Source organism: Amia ocellicauda, chromosome 3, assembly GCF_036373705.1.
Source record: "Amia ocellicauda isolate fAmiCal2 chromosome 3, fAmiCal2.hap1, whole genome shotgun sequence".
NCBI lineage: Eukaryota > Metazoa > Chordata > Actinopteri > Amiiformes > Amiidae > Amia > Amia ocellicauda.
The window spans coordinates 2,872,677-2,892,905 of NC_089852.1; the positions used below are offsets into that span (position 1 = coordinate 2,872,677).

The 20,229-nt window shown below is 41.9% G+C and overlaps 1 protein-coding gene across 7 annotated transcripts in view; it reads left to right on the plus strand.

The window, feature by feature from the left end:
- Nucleotides 1-20,229, plus strand: part of erc2 (ELKS/RAB6-interacting/CAST family member 2) — a 272,071-nt gene that overhangs the window by 188,220 nt on the left and 63,622 nt on the right. For all 7 annotated transcript variants that reach the window (XM_066697715.1, XM_066697717.1, XM_066697716.1 and 4 more), the window contains one exon: nucleotides 15,053-15,200. In XM_066697715.1, the coding sequence (XP_066553812.1) occupies nucleotides 15,053-15,200 (148 nt within the window). The remainder of the gene's footprint in view (nucleotides 1-15,052; nucleotides 15,201-20,229) is intronic.

Sequence of the window (20,229 nt, forward strand, 5' to 3'; positions counted from 1 at the left end):
TTTTACCAGTGTTTTTAATTCCTTTTTAATGTCTCCGAAGAACATCTGCAATTCCTTTCAGTTCCAAAAAACACAGAACATTTGTAAACATTTTTCTTTAACAGGCTCGCAATAAAAAACATAATTAAGGCAAAGTCGGAATCAGAAGATTGTTAATTATTAGCATATGGGGAGTGCAGAAAATATTTGAGATCATGTTCTACTGTGCAGTGTGGTCTGTCAGACGGGGTCCACCGAAAAGCCTTTGTAGTTCCAGCAGAAATGTTTGGTCAGAAAACAGGCCGTACTTTTTTGACAAACACCAGCCACGCACTGTGGGGTAGAGACTTGACTCCTGTCTCGGATTATTCTACTTCTTCTGCCCTCAGATTAAACATATCATTTCCCCAGTGTGGGATGGCCGTCGCTATCGTATCAACAATAATCTGAGATGCCGACACTATCACGGGCACAGATCGGAGCACGCGTCTTGTTTTCTTTCTTTTCTGGTTCCTTCTTTTCTTTTTTTCCTTCTTGGGGATGGGCGTGCTACTTATAGCATTTTGTGGCCACCATAAGCAGGCCAAAAACAACAGGTATAACAGAAACCCTCCTCCATAATAGCGGGCTTCGGAGCCAGTCGTGTAAGTAGAGGTGTGCGAATCCTCTGATAAATAGGCCTCACCGAGAGCTTTATTTTTAGGCCTCGTAACAAATAAAAATAAACAGGTTTCCTGAGGAAGTGGATGTTTTCGGTCTTGCTGTGCCTGACACGCAGTCACAAGATTCGGCTTCCAAACCAGGAGCTGCAGTCCCGTATCATTTTGAAATTCATGACATTGGTAATATGGTTGGCTTTAGGAGTCCTGAGATATTGGCATCAACACGCTTTATGTATTAGATAAGAACATAAGAAAGTGTCCAATCGAGAGGAGGCCATTCGCCCCATCGTGCTCATTTGGTGTCCATTAATAACTAAGTGATCCAAGGATCCTATCCAGTCTGTTTTTGATGGCATGGATTAATGAAGTGGGTGGTGCTGTGATAATTGCATTTCTACCAAATCCTTGTTATGAAATAAGATTAAGATATATGAGGACTGGAATATTTTATATGTAGTTCATAATTTTTCACGTAATTTCGCAACGTTTTGTGAAATTATGCGGATGACGCTGAAATGCGAGTTTTTATTTATATTTCCCGGAAGAATATCTTCTGAGCGGATGTCGTCCAGTTTGTTCGTAGTGACCCCTGCTTGCCCGCGCTGCTTTTTCTGCATGATTACAGTATTTGTTTTACAGTCTTGTTTTCCGACCGTCGATGTCAGTGGTTAGAATAGAAAGAAACAGAATAAACCTAGAAGAATGTGCCTTTGGTTTTCCCACATTTGTTAGTGTTCAATATTTATTTTCACATTGGCCATTACATACTAATTGAAGTTAAGCCTTTTTATCCCAACCCCTGACCACAGCCATTTCCACTAGAGGCACAGCTACGTACTTCTGCAAAATCAACATCTATCAACTGACCGTCTCTCGTCAATTTATCAAGACGGTTCACTACCACATGAAAAGTGCATCAGAGACGAGTAGGACGCAGACCTAAGCATGAGGCTTGAAAGTATCCTTTATTTATTTAGTTTGTTTTAGAGAAGGATATGTTTAACAAAAGAAAAAGAAAAACGCTGCAACATTGAAATGATCTCCAGTCAAGCATGGAAATGAACACTAACCTACGGTTTAATGCTATTTTTACACAAACTGCAAATAGTATCTCTGCTGCTTAAACACAAGACTTGCAGTGGTTTGTGTGATATCCATTTATCTAAGCATTTTGTTCAATATTGACTTATTGCAAACCGCTTTGAGATTGGGCTCGCCACAAAGACGCACTACAGGAAAGAAAATAAGACATGTTTATCTTTGTCTTAACGGATAATATCCACGGTGGTTTTTTCACGATCGACCGGTATTATTGAGTGTTTTCTCAATTCTACATATCCATGTGTATGTTAAATAAAATATTTAGATTCTGTCTGCCATCTGCAGTTCACTGCTTTGACCAGCAATGGAGTAACGGTGTCCCACACCTACAATATCCGTCTCCGAGAGCTGTCTCTATGCGGCAGTCTTGTTACAATAGGGTGCACTAAACACGTTCATGTATGAGTACTCATGTGACCCTAGTTTCAGTTGCAAAGCCATTTTCATTTTAATGTGATCTAAACGAGAGTGGCGCTTACTTCTTCTGTTTGCATCATTAGGATGCACCGCTTTTGGTGAGTTGTTTTTCAAGTAACACTTCTCACAATAAAATATTAATTTAGGCTACAAGACTTCAGATCCAGAACTCGGACGATCGCGCATTGAATTTTGGCATCTACACAAAAATTATAAAATTACTTTCAAAGGAGATGTTGTTATGGGAAATCCAGGGCGATTTAGACTGGATGGAAAACAGGACAGAAACATTATAAACACAATTTTGATTTAATAATTTCCAAGCCGCCACAGCAAGCGGCCAATATGATAATCAATTACAAGTACAAAGAACGAGGTATTACGCTGAGATTAGAGTGCTGTGAACCTGCCCAAAGTAATCATTAATGTGTCTCAGGTTTTCCAAACAGGCTTCAAAAGCCAACCAAATTCTTGGCTAAACCATAAAAAAGGGTTGTGAAAATAAGGAGGTAAATCTTAAAGTTGTACGATGCTCACATACGACCCAATGTCCGGTCACTGCATTCATGAAAAAGAAATGTTTGACAAGTAAGATGCCATTGATGTACAACCAGACTAATCCCAAAAGGTTGTAATGGAGACAGGTGAACAGAATTGAACATCTAGCCTAGAATCAAATCAATCTTCAATAACTGTTGGCTGAGTTCCTTGTGCTCTTAAACAGGAGCTCCATACTTCACACAAGTGTCTCCATTAGGCTTCTCCATTTGGTCCTCCATCTGTCCTCCAACACACAACACAACACAACACAACACAAGCTGCTCCCACTGTTTCAGCTCCAAATTGTGGATCAGCCGTCCGAAGCTGTCCATCGGCCTTGATTGGTCTTCTGGCTCCCCAGACGGCAGCCATTGATCTTTTTGGATCCTGCACAGAAAGTGTGTGCCAGTTATGGGTTTATGCTTTAAATACATATCTGTTGTCAGCAAAACATAACTAACAGTGACCAGCAGAGCCCACATACAAGAGCCAATTGATATTGGGAAATAAATCTTGGAAGTGAGTGAAAACTTTTTTTTCTTGTGTTTTGTTGAGTCTCCTATTCGTCTGCGTTCAATTGTTGCCATTTGCAATGAAAGCAACTCATTGATTAAATGGAAAATTACATGTATATATAATTACATTGTGTAGATGGGCTCAGAGAAACGGGACGACATGACTCATGTGGGCTGGAGTTGGTTCACCGCTCGAATCTTGATTTGGAACGAAGGTGGGTATGAGATATGGTCCCACTCTTCTTCTCCTTTACTTTTTTGGTGTGTTTTTATAAAAACACTTCCCCTACATTTGAACTAGGGGACCAGATCTGTAGTCCCAGCATTTGATACTTTTAACAGGCTGCTGGACTCCAGTCTAGTCAAATATGCGAATTACATTTTTAGACTGTAGCTAGAAAGGCTAAAATAATAAAAGAAAAACGAGAACAGGAAAACCATATAGGGTAATTGTAGGTTTAAGGGCAATACTTAAGGCCCTGATTTGCCTTTTCAAAGTGTTGACATAACCTCCCTGAACTTAATATCTGGCCACACTTAAATAAGGCGAAATAAAAATAAATCAGATGCAACACGCTGTCTTCCGGTGAGCGTCTTCTCTCGCTTTGAAGTCCTCCAATTATCTCCGCTCCTGTAATCCTGCCCCCGGGGGACAGCTGTGCTGCGGAGCAGCACTTGTTTGACGCATTGTTCCCACTGGAGCCGAGTTAAAGCCCCATCGCCGTGCAGGAACTGTTTATGAGGAGACAGCAACTGTTTGCAAAGCGTCATTCACACCCGTTCCTCTTTCGCTCCTGCAGGGGTCTGATGGCTCACACAGGGGTGGTTTGTCAGTGGCTTGTCCACAGGGTGTTGTTTCTCAGAGAAGCACGCAAAGAGCCGAGTAAAATAGTGTACCTTACGTGTAGGAATGGACTGAATGGGTCAGAGTTGACGCAAAGACTGGTCTGCAACTTCTGTGGGGGGTTCCTTTGTTTTCTTTACATTTGGCCTCAAAGCCATTTCCATTTGATCATTTATCTCGACTCCTGCTTTGAATGTGTCTTTTTCTTTTTTCCCCTCCAGAAAAAGCCAGCCTCACGTTTTCTTTATAAATGAGCCTTTAAGTTAATACCCCAAGCATTACGCACTTGATTCAGAAGTCGTCCATGAGGTCTACCACACACAACTTCTTATTATAGAAACCCTATCTCTCTTGTCAGCTGGGCTGTGAACTTCCCATTCCAGTTTTCCAGTTCGGGATATGAGAAAAAAAAGAAAAGTCCCTCCTTCATTAAATCTTGCGGGTCTGTTTGATTGCCACTGTTTGGGAAAATGGAACGGTCTTTTTTTATTTTTCCCCCCTGTTTCTTGGAAGAAATCCATGCATGTAGTTTGATCTTTATTTTTTAAAATGTAGTGCAAAAGTTGATTCAGGGGTCATACAAAATTGTTCCAATGTGTCTGCATTGTAGAACAATATTTAGCTTCCAATTTTAATCTGGGCTATTTACTCATTCTCTCTCTCTCTCTCCCTCTCTCCAAAATCCTCCTTTCCACTCCCCTTTTGGCTTATAAAACACTTGTAAGTCATGTGTTGAGGTAACATGGCCTTGTTTCTTCTAGACAAAATATAATATCCTTTGTTTTGATTTATTTCTTTGTTTTTTTTTCAATTATATATTCATTATACTATATGGTAGAATACAGTTTCACGAATACATATTTCTACAGGATTTCTGGTTTAGGAAATACATGTATATATATATGTATAGTGCTCATGCAGTTTACGTGTATATTGGTGAAAATACAATTCGCTGCTTTCCAGAAAAAGTTTGACTTTGATCAGATATTGTAGACATTTGCTTAAAAAGTAATGAATCAAGTATGAATCATCCACATCATTTTAGCACATTGGGAAATATTAAATTTAGCAAAACTGGAAATAGTGAAATCAGTGGGAGATCATTTAAGTTTCCGCCTTATTTTTCAGTTATTTCCAAAATCAAAATTGCTGACTTTTCAATTTCAGTTTGCTCCTTTAAACAATATGAAGCTGGAAATGCAGTCTAAATAAACTGAACTAAAACATTAGGCAGCGATCTGAATCTTTCATTCTTTCTTTTTGACTCAAATTCTGACTTCAGGTTATTCGTTTTCTGATGCATTACAGCACTGTCTCTCTCAGTGGATCTCAAATCTCTGGTCTCACCCAGGTCCAGTTGCGTCATGTATTTGTCAGCTGATCTTATATGGACACAGAGGGAACATGTTTGAAGTGTATGCCTTATAACGCACTCAACTTATGTTTTGTTTATATCGCTCAGTGTCTGATGTTTAAACATATCTGAAATTAATACATTATATATGCATGAATAGATGCAGAATGAGGAGAATTAGCATCTGTGACCCTGTGACTGTGGTAAATAAATTAATGCTGATGAAAGGATGAAGGAAGGAAACTGATAACTCTACAGAAAGTGGTCGAGTTAAAGTGGCTTATCACAACATCCTGGATTATTCTTAATGATTTTCCCCTCCTGTAATAAATCAATCACTTTGCCCACAGTATGCAACATTTTAAAGACATTTGAAGACTTCCTTTTGGGAATTCTCCCCCGAAGGCCTGGTTTGCGATGCCGCTGCTCTGGAAATAAACTTCATCACTGTGTAGCGCAGAACATTGTGATTAACAGAGCTCTATGTTAAGAGCTGAGGGCTAAATCGAGGAATTCAAGCCCTCGGTTTTCTGGCATCAACACACACACACCCTCCAAGACCATCCCACCCCACCCCACCCCACACACGCACACACGCGCACACACACACACACACACACACTTCTTCAACAAACCTGAAGCCAGCAGAAACAGAGACCCTGAGATAGGAAGGAGAGCCAGCTGGCGGCTTTCAGGAAGTTTCCAGAGCGAGCAAGGGGACTCCCACCGGTCAACAAAACGTCACGGGCGCAACAGGAGAGGCGAGGGGCTTAGAGGATTGCCTTTCGAGGGTTAGGAAGCATTCACCTACCCTTCTCGGGTGAAATTGCCAAGCCATCCCGGCTAGCGGTGCTTGCAGTTTCGCAGCCACACACACACGCGCACACAAGCTAGACAAAACACGGGCGTTCGCTCAGTGTCAAAACTGTCGCTGTGCTGTGCCGTCCTTGTCGCGGCTCCAGTCTGTGCGGTCGCTCTAATTGTAAGCGCATCAGCACTGAGATAAACAAACGCCAACAAAAACCAACCAAAAGATATTGCAAACACTCATTACCATTTGCTTTGTAAAGTGTTGATGCTATGGAAGAGAAATGTGAACCGGGATCTCGAGAAGGACGTTGTGTAGCAGCGGTGAAAACAGAGCCCGTGTTGTAACAGGCAGCCCGTACTTAACTGCTTGTTTTAATGCGCAGTGCAAGTCCCTCAGCCATTCCTCATATTGAAAGTGTGTACCGAAGCTTGTTTTATATTACCATCACAAGTTGGGGATTGGAGCGGATCAAAGTGAGGTTTTCCGAGCGTCTTCGGATTGCCTGCCAGCTCCAGCCCGCAGAGACAGACTCCTGGGAGGGACGGCGAGTGGATCCCAGAGAGCTCGTTACAATTTAAAGGCCGAGACTATTCGAAGATCACTAGGCAAGATGTTTATAGGAAAAATCTGATTGTTTTTCACGGCGCCTGGGTTCCTTTACACGTGCTGTCAGGAGAAACTGGAGGTTTATGGTGTATAATGTTTTGAAATTTCCCCCTCTGTTTAGTCTTTTATCTGAAGGTAGTGAGAATACAAGCTTGCCATGTTATTCATACTTGCTTTGACCTTAACCCTTTTTAAAATGACAGGGAGCTTAAAGTGTCCCAGCTGGTGTATGGCGAGTGTGTGTGTGTGTGTGTCTGTGTGTGTGTGCTGCAAAATGGTGTCATGGAAAGCAACTTCCTGTGCAGTATTTATTTATTTGCTTGTTTACATTCTTTTATTGCAAAACGCTGGATTACTGGACAATCCATGCCTGGGTTTCATGCGCCTGAAAATCTTGCTTATTAATCCCCCCTCTGATCCCGTGTCTGTCAGTAAAAATGCCTGAGAGTTCGTGTGGAGGAAGTGTTAATTGCCCAGCTGTTGGAAAAGGGCAGAGCTATATGGATCGTAGGTGGGGCTTTACTGGCACAGTCTCAGTATTCTCCAGAGCAAAGAATGAAGACACAGTCGCCCCATACGATACACAACCCTCGAGCAGCTCGATGCTGGAAGCCGTGACTTTCTGTTAGACCTATTAAATGCGGCCCTGTTTCCATCACGCTAATTAAATGTTGGCATTCCAGAAGACTAAAGCAATTTATTCCAGTATCATGTTTGTCAAATTGTCCGATCCCGGTCGCTGGTCTGCGTTGCGTGAAGTAGAAATGTGTCAATGCAGGAAGCTCGCACAGTAGCGTTGGAAATTAGGTGCGTATAATCATGACGGCACAGGGAAAAGACCATCCTCAAACCCTTTCCATTCACACGATAGCCCGTCCAGATACCTAAATACTACCTTTGAAGAAACCCTGCCTGTCTGTGGTTTCAAAATCCGAAAACAGGGCAAGCTCTTTGCGAAGTCAACAATTATTGCATTCTGGTGAATTATCGTATACTCTTGATTGCCCAAAGAGGTATTGTTTGTTTGTCATGTAGGAGCCCTGTCTTATAACAGCAGGGTGTCACAATGTCTTCCTACCGACCTCAACTTCCACCTGAACTCCCCCGACCCGATTTTGCTGCTCTGGGTTCAGAACCGGCTTTCTGACTTCTTCCAAATAGCCGAATCCAAACTGAAGTGACACTGTTTACTTTCTGCCTGGGAAACTTCATCCCATCACTCCACAATCTAAACACAGCGACACAAGCTCGTGTCGGGTTCATCACAGGCCCTTGTGTAGCGCATGCTGTTGTCGTGCGTCATAGATGATGCACACAGCGCCGCGGTGTGTGTATGTAACGAGAGGAGAGGTCTGCATGTTTGTTGATGGCTGCTTTCACATTACGAAGAACAGCATACGTTTTAAATTGCTTAATTAGATTCAGATCTGCCCAGCGTTAATTAAGATCGCCAGCTCTGTGATTGTTCCTCTGTCACAGCTGTCAAGCGGAGTCGGTCTGATAGATTAACTGTCCGCTTGTAACTGTGGCCAAACTGCCAAACACATTTCCAGTTTTATTAACTGTACAATCTCCAGCGCGAAGTGCGAGTCACTCCAAATGGAAAAAACCTGCAGGTTCAATTGTGATCTAACGCGCAGTTTCCTCTTTGCATCAACATTTATTTATTTGGGTTCGGGCTGGATTTCAAAAGATTGAAAGGGTAACCAGTGCGAAAGAATTCAATATACCATGTATCTGTATCGCAGGCAGACATTGCATGTACATTTAATTTAAAAAAATGTCTTTCCCTGCAAGTGGGAGATATTTTTCACTTTGTTAAAACAATGTTCGAGGTCACTAGGTGGTCATGTCACCGGCAGGGAGTTTTTGTTTGGCAGGCTGCATTAGCAGCTAGAAACAAATGCTTCCCATGTTTCCTTATATGAAAAACGAATTAGTTGCCAGTAACAGCATGTAAAAACTTCAAAAGTGGAGTAAAATACTGGAGATCTTTTTTTTTTTTTTTTTTCAAAGAACCATAAATCAGCATTATGGGATAGATATTTTGGTTTCGTTCCATATTGCAATGTATAAATTGCACTGGCTCCCAGATAGCACATACTTAAAAGCAAATAATCGCCAATGCATAATGTATAACACAACCAAATTAAAATAGAAGGTTATCATAATAAAGAGTCTCTGAGAGATATTTAAGAAAGTAGAGAATGTCATAGCAGAATCGGCAATATAAAGCCGTTATAAATTATCATAAATGTCTTCGCAGTGGCTTAATGTGGTTCTTGGTCATCTCTCCTAATCCTGCTGTTTGGTCGCCTTCCATTTCACTCCGGCCCAGACTCATGTGAAGTACCGATCTGTACACATGACAGAGATCCCCTCTAGTGCGAGACATAGACTCACTCTCTGAGCTGTGTGCAGTCGACACACAATGTCTACACAAACCAGCCACGTACACTGACTGAAGCTACACCAGCTACCCTCCGATACGCATGGAAAAAAATGAAACAAACGAAAGAGGCATTTCTGACTTTCCCCTCGCTTCCCTTCGCTCCGTTTGATACACATCAGTAGGCCGCGTGTGTTGTTTATTTTATCCATGCAGTGAAAACATAAACAACATGCCCTTGTTATTGGAAACACGTTGTGGAAACAAATACGCCGTGACGTCGTTCAAGGTTGCAGTTCCACTCGACGCACGTCCGAAACACGGTGATGAGGAACAAATTAATGTCGAGGCGTCGGATTCCCCGCGCCGCCAGACGTGTTCAGTGCACAGAAAGCCTTCTAAACTGTGTACAGTATTTACAGATGTGGAGGGGAGAGATTTCCATCATGACATCTGAGTGGGTCGAAGGGAGCTGTGTGGGACATAGCAGGGACATAGCAGGAGCAGAATGCATTGTTGTGTACTGGCATCATGTCAGATATCTCTGTCCGACTGCACTGTGATGTTAATAATAAAGACATTTTCTCTTCTGCTGGGTTCCTCTCCGCTCTTCCTTTTCCCTCTGAGGTAATGCCTGAAGTCTTTACACAAATTATAAATATATATCAATTACATTTGGTTCCCTTAACTGTACAGATAAAGAATTGAAATGTAAAGAAAGCCGGGGTGATTTAATAGGCCCTTGGCATCTGCAGACTTTAAATTTGACCCCAAACATACAGGTGGCAGGGAGTCGACATTACATATGTGCAATCGAACAGGGATTTGGTCTTGATTTAGGTTGTGCTGCTGACCCGGGCTTAGCTCGAGTCGTCGGCGGAATACCTCACTGTTCCTCCGGCTGTCTGCACATCATGCATTACTGCCGCGGTACGGTGCAGCCGCGAAACCAGACCATCTGTGCCATAAAAATGAAGTCTGTGATGACTAGGGCTTTACTTTTTAAACGTCTTCATAGAGACAGGGACGTGATATAGGGCGCAGGGATAAGCCATGTGAACTGTCTTTGGATCATGTACTTTAGCCATCTATCATGAACCAGACCGCGTAGCCATCGTAAATTGTCAGAGCGCCGATGTTCTTCAAATGGATATCAGGTGGAGAGGGTATTGTTTATGATCTCGGCTGCCTAAACAAGACATCATGTAGCGATCAGAAGTTTGGCCAAGCGAAAAAAAAACCTGCCCGCTTTATTTATCCGTCGAACTCTCCTCACCGTCTCACGCTAAAGTGCTCCCGGACGCGGATCCGTCTCCGCTGTGAGTTTTCGAATGCCACGCATGTCATATGCATGTGGTTTCGGCACTGACAGCTTCGGTGATCTACAGCCACAACACTTGGGTTACAGGGCCTCGGGGACTCTTAAACAACGAGGTATCCGATGTTTCTAATACGGAAACCCCTCCGATCACCGGGAACATGAAGGCTCTGGCCGGAGTGATTTGCGTCTGTGTGAGCGTGGCGGTTTACACTGTTAAACATATCCCATAAGCAGGTTTGTAACGGTCTTATGTTTTGGATTTACAGCAAAGACTTACGCAAGTTATGAAATACATTTATCAACTGGTTCCTCTGTCCGTGAAATTCTGAAGACAAATTCTGTGACTTCCGGAATAGTGGGGAAACAAGGAGCGAAGGTGCCGGGATACCTTGTGTTCTTAATTTGTCAGAGTCGCACAGTCCAGCACTGTCACCAATGGACCTGTTCCTAACCACCCTGCCGTGAGGGAGACCTAATCCTGTAGCAGCAACATGTTTCGAACACCTCCCAGAGACCCTGCTTTGGAAGTGTCTACACAGTGTACGCCTTCCAGATCCGGATTCGCCAGCACGTAGATTTATAAGAGCCCAGAGTCATGATAATTAAACTAAACCGAATCGTAAACAAAGCAGACGGGTGTCGCTGCATTCCTGCTGTCCTTCCCAGGCGAGAGATTTGAGGTTTATGTTGGAGGCGTGAACCTTGGAGCGCAATTCTGTTCTGCACAAAAAGAACTGGCTGATTTTCACTAAAAGTCGATGCATACGAGTGAATAAGCGGCTCATTAAAATCCCACGGGAATTTATGAGCATCCCAGTGATAAAAACAGCCTGTTTTCTGTGCAGAGTAAAGAAGTGCAAAACGAGCAAAATGTTCTCTGTATTCAACTCAGTGTCAGTTCATTACAGCCCCCCATGACTATATAAATAGTGGATATAGAGGATATATATAGTAATTCTAGCTACTGTCCTTTTCTTGGTCCCACATTAATCATAACTCGTCTGAAAGAAAGTCTCTCCGTGTCACTTAAGTCTAACTGGGTAATGTGTGTAGAGATATTATTATTATTATTATTATTATTATTATTATTATTATTATTATTATTATTATTATTATTATTATTATTCTTAAAGGTCTGGTTCACTAAGATATAGTTACAATATGTGGGCTAAAAGCTGAACAGAGCAAAATAAGCGAATGAATAAAGCAATAGGTTTGACTTGTGTTTGTTTATCTCTGATAGGTCGTTGCCTTCTTTCTTAGTGGAATGAAATAATGCTTTCGTTTTACATGTTAATAAATGGTGCAGGCTGTGGGAAGGTTCTGCAGCAAAACCTGTTTAAAGTCTTTGGAGGAACGGCTGATTTAAATTCATAAAGATTTAAAGCTGTCTTAAAAAAAATTTCTTCTCGAGCAGGCGTTCAGAATTAGTAGACCAGGGTGGGGGTGGCGCGAATATAGTGGAGCGAATAATCAAAATAATACCCTTTTTATGGCCTTCGGAAGAGATCTCTCAGCACTCATCACCAGACTCCAAGTCTGGACAATAACAATATGGAGAAAAGGCCTTCTTGAGTGTAGGACAGCTGGGAGTTCACATTATTAATGTATTAATTAAGCAACTGGAAGTAGTTTCAGTTTCAGTGAAGCATGGGTCATTTAAAAAAGAAATAGTAGTAACTTAACCTTGTTTTTACGTTTAATCTTCTTTTTCTCTATTTCAAAAATGCCTTTTGCTTGCCTTTTGATTCCGATGGAAGGATGTTTTTGGTTTATTTTTAAATTAAGAATACATAACAAGAGTCTCATACCTGGAACTTATCTTTAAGATGGTAGTAAACGTGTTTTTATGTCTCAGCACTACACACAATACACAAGTATTTTTGGTGCGTTTGTTTGCAGAATTCTACAACGCATTACACCTTTAATTTGAAGAGTCTTTTCACCATGTGGTCTATGGTCAGAAACCAAAACAAATATTTATTCAAACAACAAGATGAATAAGGAAATCATCAATCTTAGGACTTTACTGAAGACTTGGGGACAAGAGGAAGGGGGTTAAAGTCTCTTGCTCCCGAGATGAAGATTTATTTCAGCTTTACGCTTCAAGATTGTCCGTGAGATAAGAAACTACGCTTCTTCTAAGATGGAGTAGATCTAGATCCTCTCTTCTAAGCTGGCTTTATTGAATTGATGTTATTGTGTGCCTTTGTAGTCTGCAGATCTATGTTTTGCTCGTATCCTGTATTGCTCTTGCTTTCTGCTGGTTTATTATTATTATTATTATTATTATTATTATTATTATTATTATTATTATTATTATTTCTGTTCTACTATCAATAAACTTCTGTTTGGGAGACAGAAAGACATTCAACGTAGGCAGCTGGGCAGTTTGATTAATGGTACGATTAAGCTGAAAACCCACGTCAGCAGTCTAAGCTAGACACAATTAATTGGATAAACTGGGCGAATCCAGATGTTTTATTCAGATAATTGTACCAAAAACACTGTGTGGAATGCCAGTCTTTCTTACTGAGGCCGAGGTTTATTTTTGGAGCAGAGTTTTTACAGTAGGAACTCAAACATGCAGCGTTTTCTAAGAGGCCAACAAAGAAACCTTGTTAATTGAAATGACTCCCTGCAAACTCGCTCAACTTACCAACACAATTCCGTCTAAAATTAGCCGGCCTTATTGAAATGTTTATGCAATGTTAAAAACAATTGTCGTTAATAGTCAGCCAGTGTAAACGGCCAATAACAAGAATGCTTTAAAGTGTAATCTGAGCCCAGCGATTATCAAGTCACAAAGAAAATCGCGTAAAAGTCCAAACAAAAATTGGCGGTTTATGTAAATTGTACGCTCTGTCCCCCTCCGATAATGTAATGTATCTTTGGGATGGGAACCTCGTTATATACTTGATTCCTGCTCTGCTTGATGAGAGGCTTCTGACACTGTTCATTAGAGAAGACGAATGGGGATTTTTTTCCCAAATGCGAAAGCTGACATTTTTGCGATGCTTGGATCTACGCAGCAGCACACGGAGATGGATCTTGATGACTCTTTGGAGGCCCGCCAGTGGTTAATAGACGTTACATTAAAGGGAGACCCTTCTCTATGTGCCGTGGAGTCTCGGGAAGGGGAAATGGTTGATAAATCTCTTCTTTCTCATTGCATTTCGCTTATATACACACGCGTCCCTCAGTGGGGCCCCCGGAGCTCATATATAACATACCCAGCGGGTTTTAGAGAAGTGCATATAAGGACTGTATTAATCTGAATCTGTTCCTGCAAGTCAGGGGCACAGAAATCTGCCCGCCATTCGCCAAATGTTTGCTTTTGGTAAATCCCGCAAGCCAGCAGGCTTTTGGGGTGAATGTTTTGTTACATCCAAATAAAACAGCTCTTTAAGTGCAAGAATTTCTAAATTAAACCCTTTGAAGTTTTTAAGAGCAGTCTTGCATAGCCCTCGAGTACTCGCCTTTCTAAACAGGGTCACAAATACCTCCAGAGCTGGGAGCACAGCATGTTTTTGATATGAAGAATTGTTTCTCCCGAACGTGGGAGACTGCTGTCTTTTTGACTAATCAATCCATTGATGATATCGTTAGTCTTTTTCTTTTCTGATGTGTTTTCGTTTGTGCATGATGACACCAATTCTGCATGGGAAGCACCAGGGGTCAAGAAAGAACAGAACAATACTTTTCTTATCTAAAATCCTAAAAAGAAACTGCTACTTCCAAGACAGCAGTTGTATTATGTATTTGTTGGCCTATTAAATTGTTTTAAATCTCAGTAGTGCAAAACATGGAAATTAGGATTACTGTATAAACTCTTTTCTTGTATGGAAAGATATTTTTAGGAATCCAGAAGTTGCAGAAACGTTTCAGTACATCTAAAACATATATATATGTGAAACACGAGTTGTGAGTTATGACGTCCGGCCAGATGGCTCCCGGGTAGCGGTGCTATTTAAAGGAACAGTCATCGGTCCTGATTGACGTATCCCAATCACTTCACCAGGAGAGAAGCAGAGCCCAGCCTTTTCTAATGTCTTTTTTATGTAAAAATCGGGCTTTGATGAAAGGAGAGAGCTTTGGTCAGAGCAATGTGGCTCCTCCACAAATAAACCGCTCGATTGACAGCAGCCATCCGCCGCTCGGCTGGGCCTCTTGTTTATAAAACGTGATGTGGAACCGGCTTTGGTGCCCTGTGTGTTTGCACTCTGTCAGTCTCCTGCTTAATTTTGAAAGCCCTTCACTGTTGTTTGTTGTTGTTGTTGTTGTTTGCTTTCCATCATGAACGAGCACATACGAGCATGTCTGAACAGGCATGGGCATCGTACTTCAACTGTTCTTTCATATGCCTCGCTTTCATGTGCCATGTTTTGTTCTCTGATGTCTTACTCTTGTTATTAAAGAATGACTTTGAAAATGACACCACAGATGTTTAGTGTTTTGTTTTGTGTCACCCTGTTTTCTAACCGTAGCCTGCATGTGCGATTCCTTCCCAAAGGCAAGCGGCGCTGCTGGCGACGATCAGCGAGAAAGATGCGAACATTGCCTTACTGGAGCTGTCCTCGTCCAAGAAGAAAAAAACTCAAGAGGAGGTTCTGGCCCTGAAACGTGAAAAGGACAGGCTGGTGCACCAGCTGAAACAGCAGGTAAGCACGGCCCCGGGACTCTGCGCTGTTTTCATTTAAACCTCAAGCCATTAAAACCCCTGTATCTATAAATTAATAGTTTGGATCTCCAGGAAAGGCTTGTCTGCCAAGAGACCGTGAACGTAATTTAACCACAACTTAAAAATACAGATGGCCAACGTGGTATTGAATGGTGTCTTTTCTTCTCGACCGAAAGAGGATAATTGGTAGGAATTTCCTATTTCAACGAAGATCATTTTCTATTGGCAACATTATGCGTTAACTATTACTGCTTTCTGCCCTCGTGAAGGAAGAAAATAGGTTATAATCATCCATTATTTTAACAAGGCATTGTTTTTGTTCTGCAGACAGAACGAGTCAGTAATGTGCATTGAGTTTAGTGGCGGGATAATGACCCTTGAACTCAGCATGGTGGAGACATGCTGTCAGCTTGAGAAGTTACTGCTATATATACATATATGTATAACTTTCTGAGTTATGCCCGTAATGCAGTTATAAACAAGTCACTGTTTAGTTCGGCACGGACAACCTGGACAATTTCAAACACAGGACACAGTGATGGGAAACTTTTGCTTTCTTCTTTTATTGTTTTAAAGCATTTAGTAGAAGTTTTAATATTTAAATATGATCTATATATACTTTTCCCCCCCCCGTTACACAATCACACACATCTTGCGTCACAAACAGCAAGCCCTGTGTGTCCCTGAGGACATATTTGTAGCGTGACTTTTACCTATTCGTTACAGAAGCCTATTCACACAAACAGCTTCCTGTTATCATTAAAGTATACCGTCATAAAGCTTTGGGGAAAAGCTTACGAGTTGTTGTTTAATTAATACAAGTCATCTTGTAACAATACTGACCACATCAGAAGGGTCAATTACCGGAGCGGGGGGGTTACCGAGAAGGACCCACTGAGTCACGTAGACAAAGCTGACATTTCTACTTGACCTCGGAGATGATTATTTAAAGTGAGGACTGATGCTGTTTAGCTCCTTGCTCTTGCCCAACCGTTATAAACAAACAATGATTAATAAATCTTGCTTCCTGCGTCATGAATGATTTAATGGAGGCTTTCCCGCTGTTTGGGCTGATTTGTGGTGATTTTGTTGGTAATACTCATGGGAAATCAGGTAAACTAATCCAAACCGTCTTACCATCGCTGTCTCCATCCAGACAGAGAGAGGGGACGTTCTGCGGATCTCCATTAAGTCAAGCAGACACACGGCTGAATCTGAAACTGTAAAGAAACATGAAAAGACTAACCGGCCCTCTCTCCCTCCCCCCGCTCTCCTTAAGTAGCGTTAATGAAACATTCGAGGGGTAACCAGCTCCAGATGACTGATCAAAGCCCGGCTCGTTTTACACCACCTTGCTAAAATATTTTCAGAAAGGCTGTTTCAATATTGCCGTTTTATGACTACATATTGTTGCTAAGCCATCGGGGCCATTATCAGTCAATCAAGAGGTTTGCGTTTCAATTATCCTGATCCTGTGGAAATCCATTGTGAACTCGAGGCGGATGTGGATTGCACACAATTTGTTGAGCTTTCTTAGACGAGTCTATGGCGATAAATTTCCCCCGACGGAGCCGAGCACGTACAGTGTGTGGACATCACCTCTGGAGCTGCGAGGCGACTACTGGGATGTAGACCGAGCAGAAGAAAAACAGCAGTTATACTTTATAATATATATATTTTCTCCGCTATTACAGTGCATGCTTGTAGGCATGAAGCCTTGCCATTATAGGACTGATCTTTCACCAGAGGAGGGAAGTCTTAAATGAAACAAATCTATAATTATATGTTGAACACGGGCAATCAGCCAGGTGCCAAAGTGTACAGTAAATGACATGACCCAGCTGCTCGAACACGGTTACAGACGTCTCTCAGGCCCCGTCACGGTGTGTCGTTCGCGACGCAGGAGCGTGATGAAAGAGCTGCGCTCCAGGATCCTGTTCCACACGCTTGTACTGACACGGAGGCAAACGCTGGAGCCGTCAGCGCCTCGGAGACGTGCCTGGAGGAGGACGCAGGGCTTTCAGATTCTGTCATGCAGAGAGACATCCTGCCCTGACACTGTCCTCTCCACAATCAATTTATCTTCCTTTCTGGGGGTCACTCCGCTGGTTCAGTTACTGTGAAGTGCCGTATACAATCGCACATTGATTGGATATGGCACAGGGACTGAAACTGTGGTGTTTGGGACACTCTGAGCATTTTATTGTAGTCTAAATCACACTTTTCTGGGGAAATGAGATCTAAATTTCAGTCTGTTGCCAGTAGAGCTCTATTTGGTAATTATTTAGAACATCAGAACATCAGAAAGTGTCCAATCGAGAGGAGCCCATTCGCCCCATCGTGCTCGTTTGGTGTCCATTAATAACTAAGTGATCCAAGGATCCTATCCAGTCTGTTTTTGAATGTTCCCAAATTGTCTCTTCAGCCACATCGCTGGGGAGTTTGTTCAGATTGTGACGCCTCTCTGTGTGAAGAAGTGTCTCCTGTTTTCTGTCTTGAATGCCTTGAAGCCCAATTTCCATTTGTGTCCCGGGTGCGTGTGTCCCTGCTGATCTGGAAAAGCTCCTCTGGTTTGATGTGGTCGATGCCTTTCATGATTTTGAAGACTTGAATCAAGTCCCCACGTAGTCTCCTCTGTTCCAGGGTGAAAAGGTTCAGTTCCCTCTGTTCGATTATCGTAGGCCATTTCAAAAGCCTGTATATCCTGAATGTAGGGGATGGCTGCAGAGCAGCGTCCCTTCTCATAACTCGCTTTATCAGTCAGTAAATTGGGTTTGACAACGTCTGTTTTCGCATGGCCGTCGCGGTCGCAGTGTGGGCTTGGCGCCGGTCCTAAAACGAGCAGGAAGGATGAGCTGAACAGATCGTATCGGGGGCTGTAGCTTCACTCCCGCTATGGATAATTGAAAGAGATGAATGTCTGTGAGCAGAAGTCAAACCACGGCTCTCTTGAAAAAAACAGAAAGCCCAGACACAACCTCAAATCTCCATGAGCTCATTTTCCAAAGTGATTAGGGGCTTTACGGGCACACTGCGTCTCTCTGCTGGTCATGGGATGATGATTCCTACATGTAAAGTTAGGAGCTCCTAACCAGAGTGATTATGTATCACATAAGCTTCTTTTTCTTCTTCTTCTGCAGTTTATAAAAGTCATCTTCCTTTTATTACACTCGTACACTATATTCTCTTGTCTTTCTGAGGTAAAACTCTTAAAGTGTTATTTTGTTCACCGATATGTGTTGGTGTCGTGTGACTATACGATCATAAATTCACCTTCACGATACTATTGACTACAGTGCAATCTTTATTATATTTTTTATATATAGGCTGGTATTTTTATAGCTCCAACCCCCTTGACTCTCTGCTATTGTGTGTTGCAATACAACAGCGCATGCAGCCACAGAGTGTTTCTCCTTTTTTTTTCTGTCCCTTTGGAAATCTGATCGCTGAGGAGCTAATACCTTCTGGGCCGGAGAGGAAGTTCCCCCGCTGGTGTCCTTGTTGGGGCTGTGTGGTGGTAGAAGTGTCTTTAAATAATTACCATCAGAGAAATACCGCAGCACAGTTCCTCGCTCTGACTGAGCTGTGATTCATGCGTTTTAAATGCAGGGCGATGGATTCGGAAAGTGACGATGAGTGACCATGTGAAGGGGATGACATTTCAGAGCCAAGAAGAGACTAAAAAGACTAAAAGAACAAATCAAAGAGAAGGAGATTAACATCTAAACAATATTAAACAGTAAATACATATATATGTTCATGTTTGTCTTTGTTGTGTCTGTAGCAGACATCAATATCTGTCTTTAGAGTTTTTATGGGCCTTTATCTAGATAATACATAGCTTTATAGTCACTTTATCATCCAAAGCATCGCTAGTTACCTCAGAAACATAATTTATAAAACAAATAATCATTGATTTAGGAGGAAAAAAAGGCTGTTGTTCTCCAGTAAAGTTCACAGCCTTTAATAAAATAGACCACGAATGATTTTAACATGAAATTGTTCTTGGCGAATACCAAATAACTTCTTCAAAGACTGCCTGGTATGTAGTTTGTACAACTGTTTCCTTTAACATTTCCAGATGTAATAATTATTGAGGATTAGGTGTAGTTAATTTGCAGATGGACAATTGTCCGCTCATGGCTTTGCTTTCGCCTTGGCATTGTGTTCGGACTCAGAGAACACACAACACATCAATTTTCATGTCTTCAAGAAAAAAACGAAACCTGTATCTCCAGTGCAAATAAAACCAAGGGGATATAATTACAGCAAGATATACCGTAGATAATTGAATCAAATTAGACTCAGATTCCGGCACGCATATTCCCATCAGCAGTGTAACAATACGCAGTCATATTCTGAGCTGAAGTCGTGGAATTGCTTTATAAAGAGGTGCGTGTCTAGTCAAATAACATCGTTAGTCCCTGTCAGTGTTAACGAGCTTCGAGGGGATACCCTTCGCTTCAAAACATGAAGGGGCATCGCAGCCAGTAAAAATAAAATTAAACAAACAGAATTCCATGCGAGCATATTTCATTGTCTTCTCATGGAGGGAAATACTTTGGGATGATTCTGAAGCCTGCTAAGCACCTTGGGTTTTTCTTTACTCAGCTTTGTTTTGATCTTCAGTAATCCACTAAACCCCGAAAAAATGTACTGATTGATCGCCGAAAAACTACCTTCCGCAGAGTTGACTACTTTTATAGATACCGACAGACACTTAAATAAATGGATGATGGGGAGGTCTTTTCCTAATCGTGAACGTTGCAATAAACCCATTCCAGTCCACTCTCGCACAAGAGACAGAGACGCTGAATGCTTTGACTTATTCTCTTAACGTAGGACAGACTTGGAAAGCAATCCTGGGGTGCTTTAGACTCCCTCGGTTTGTTCTAGTCCGTAATTAAACAATTAAAAAAGTCCCCACTAGGTGAGGTGGCTTTTGAACGAGGCTGCCCCCTAGTTGTGATGCTGGTGTCTTCGAGGATAGACTGTGTTTCTTAGTGTAG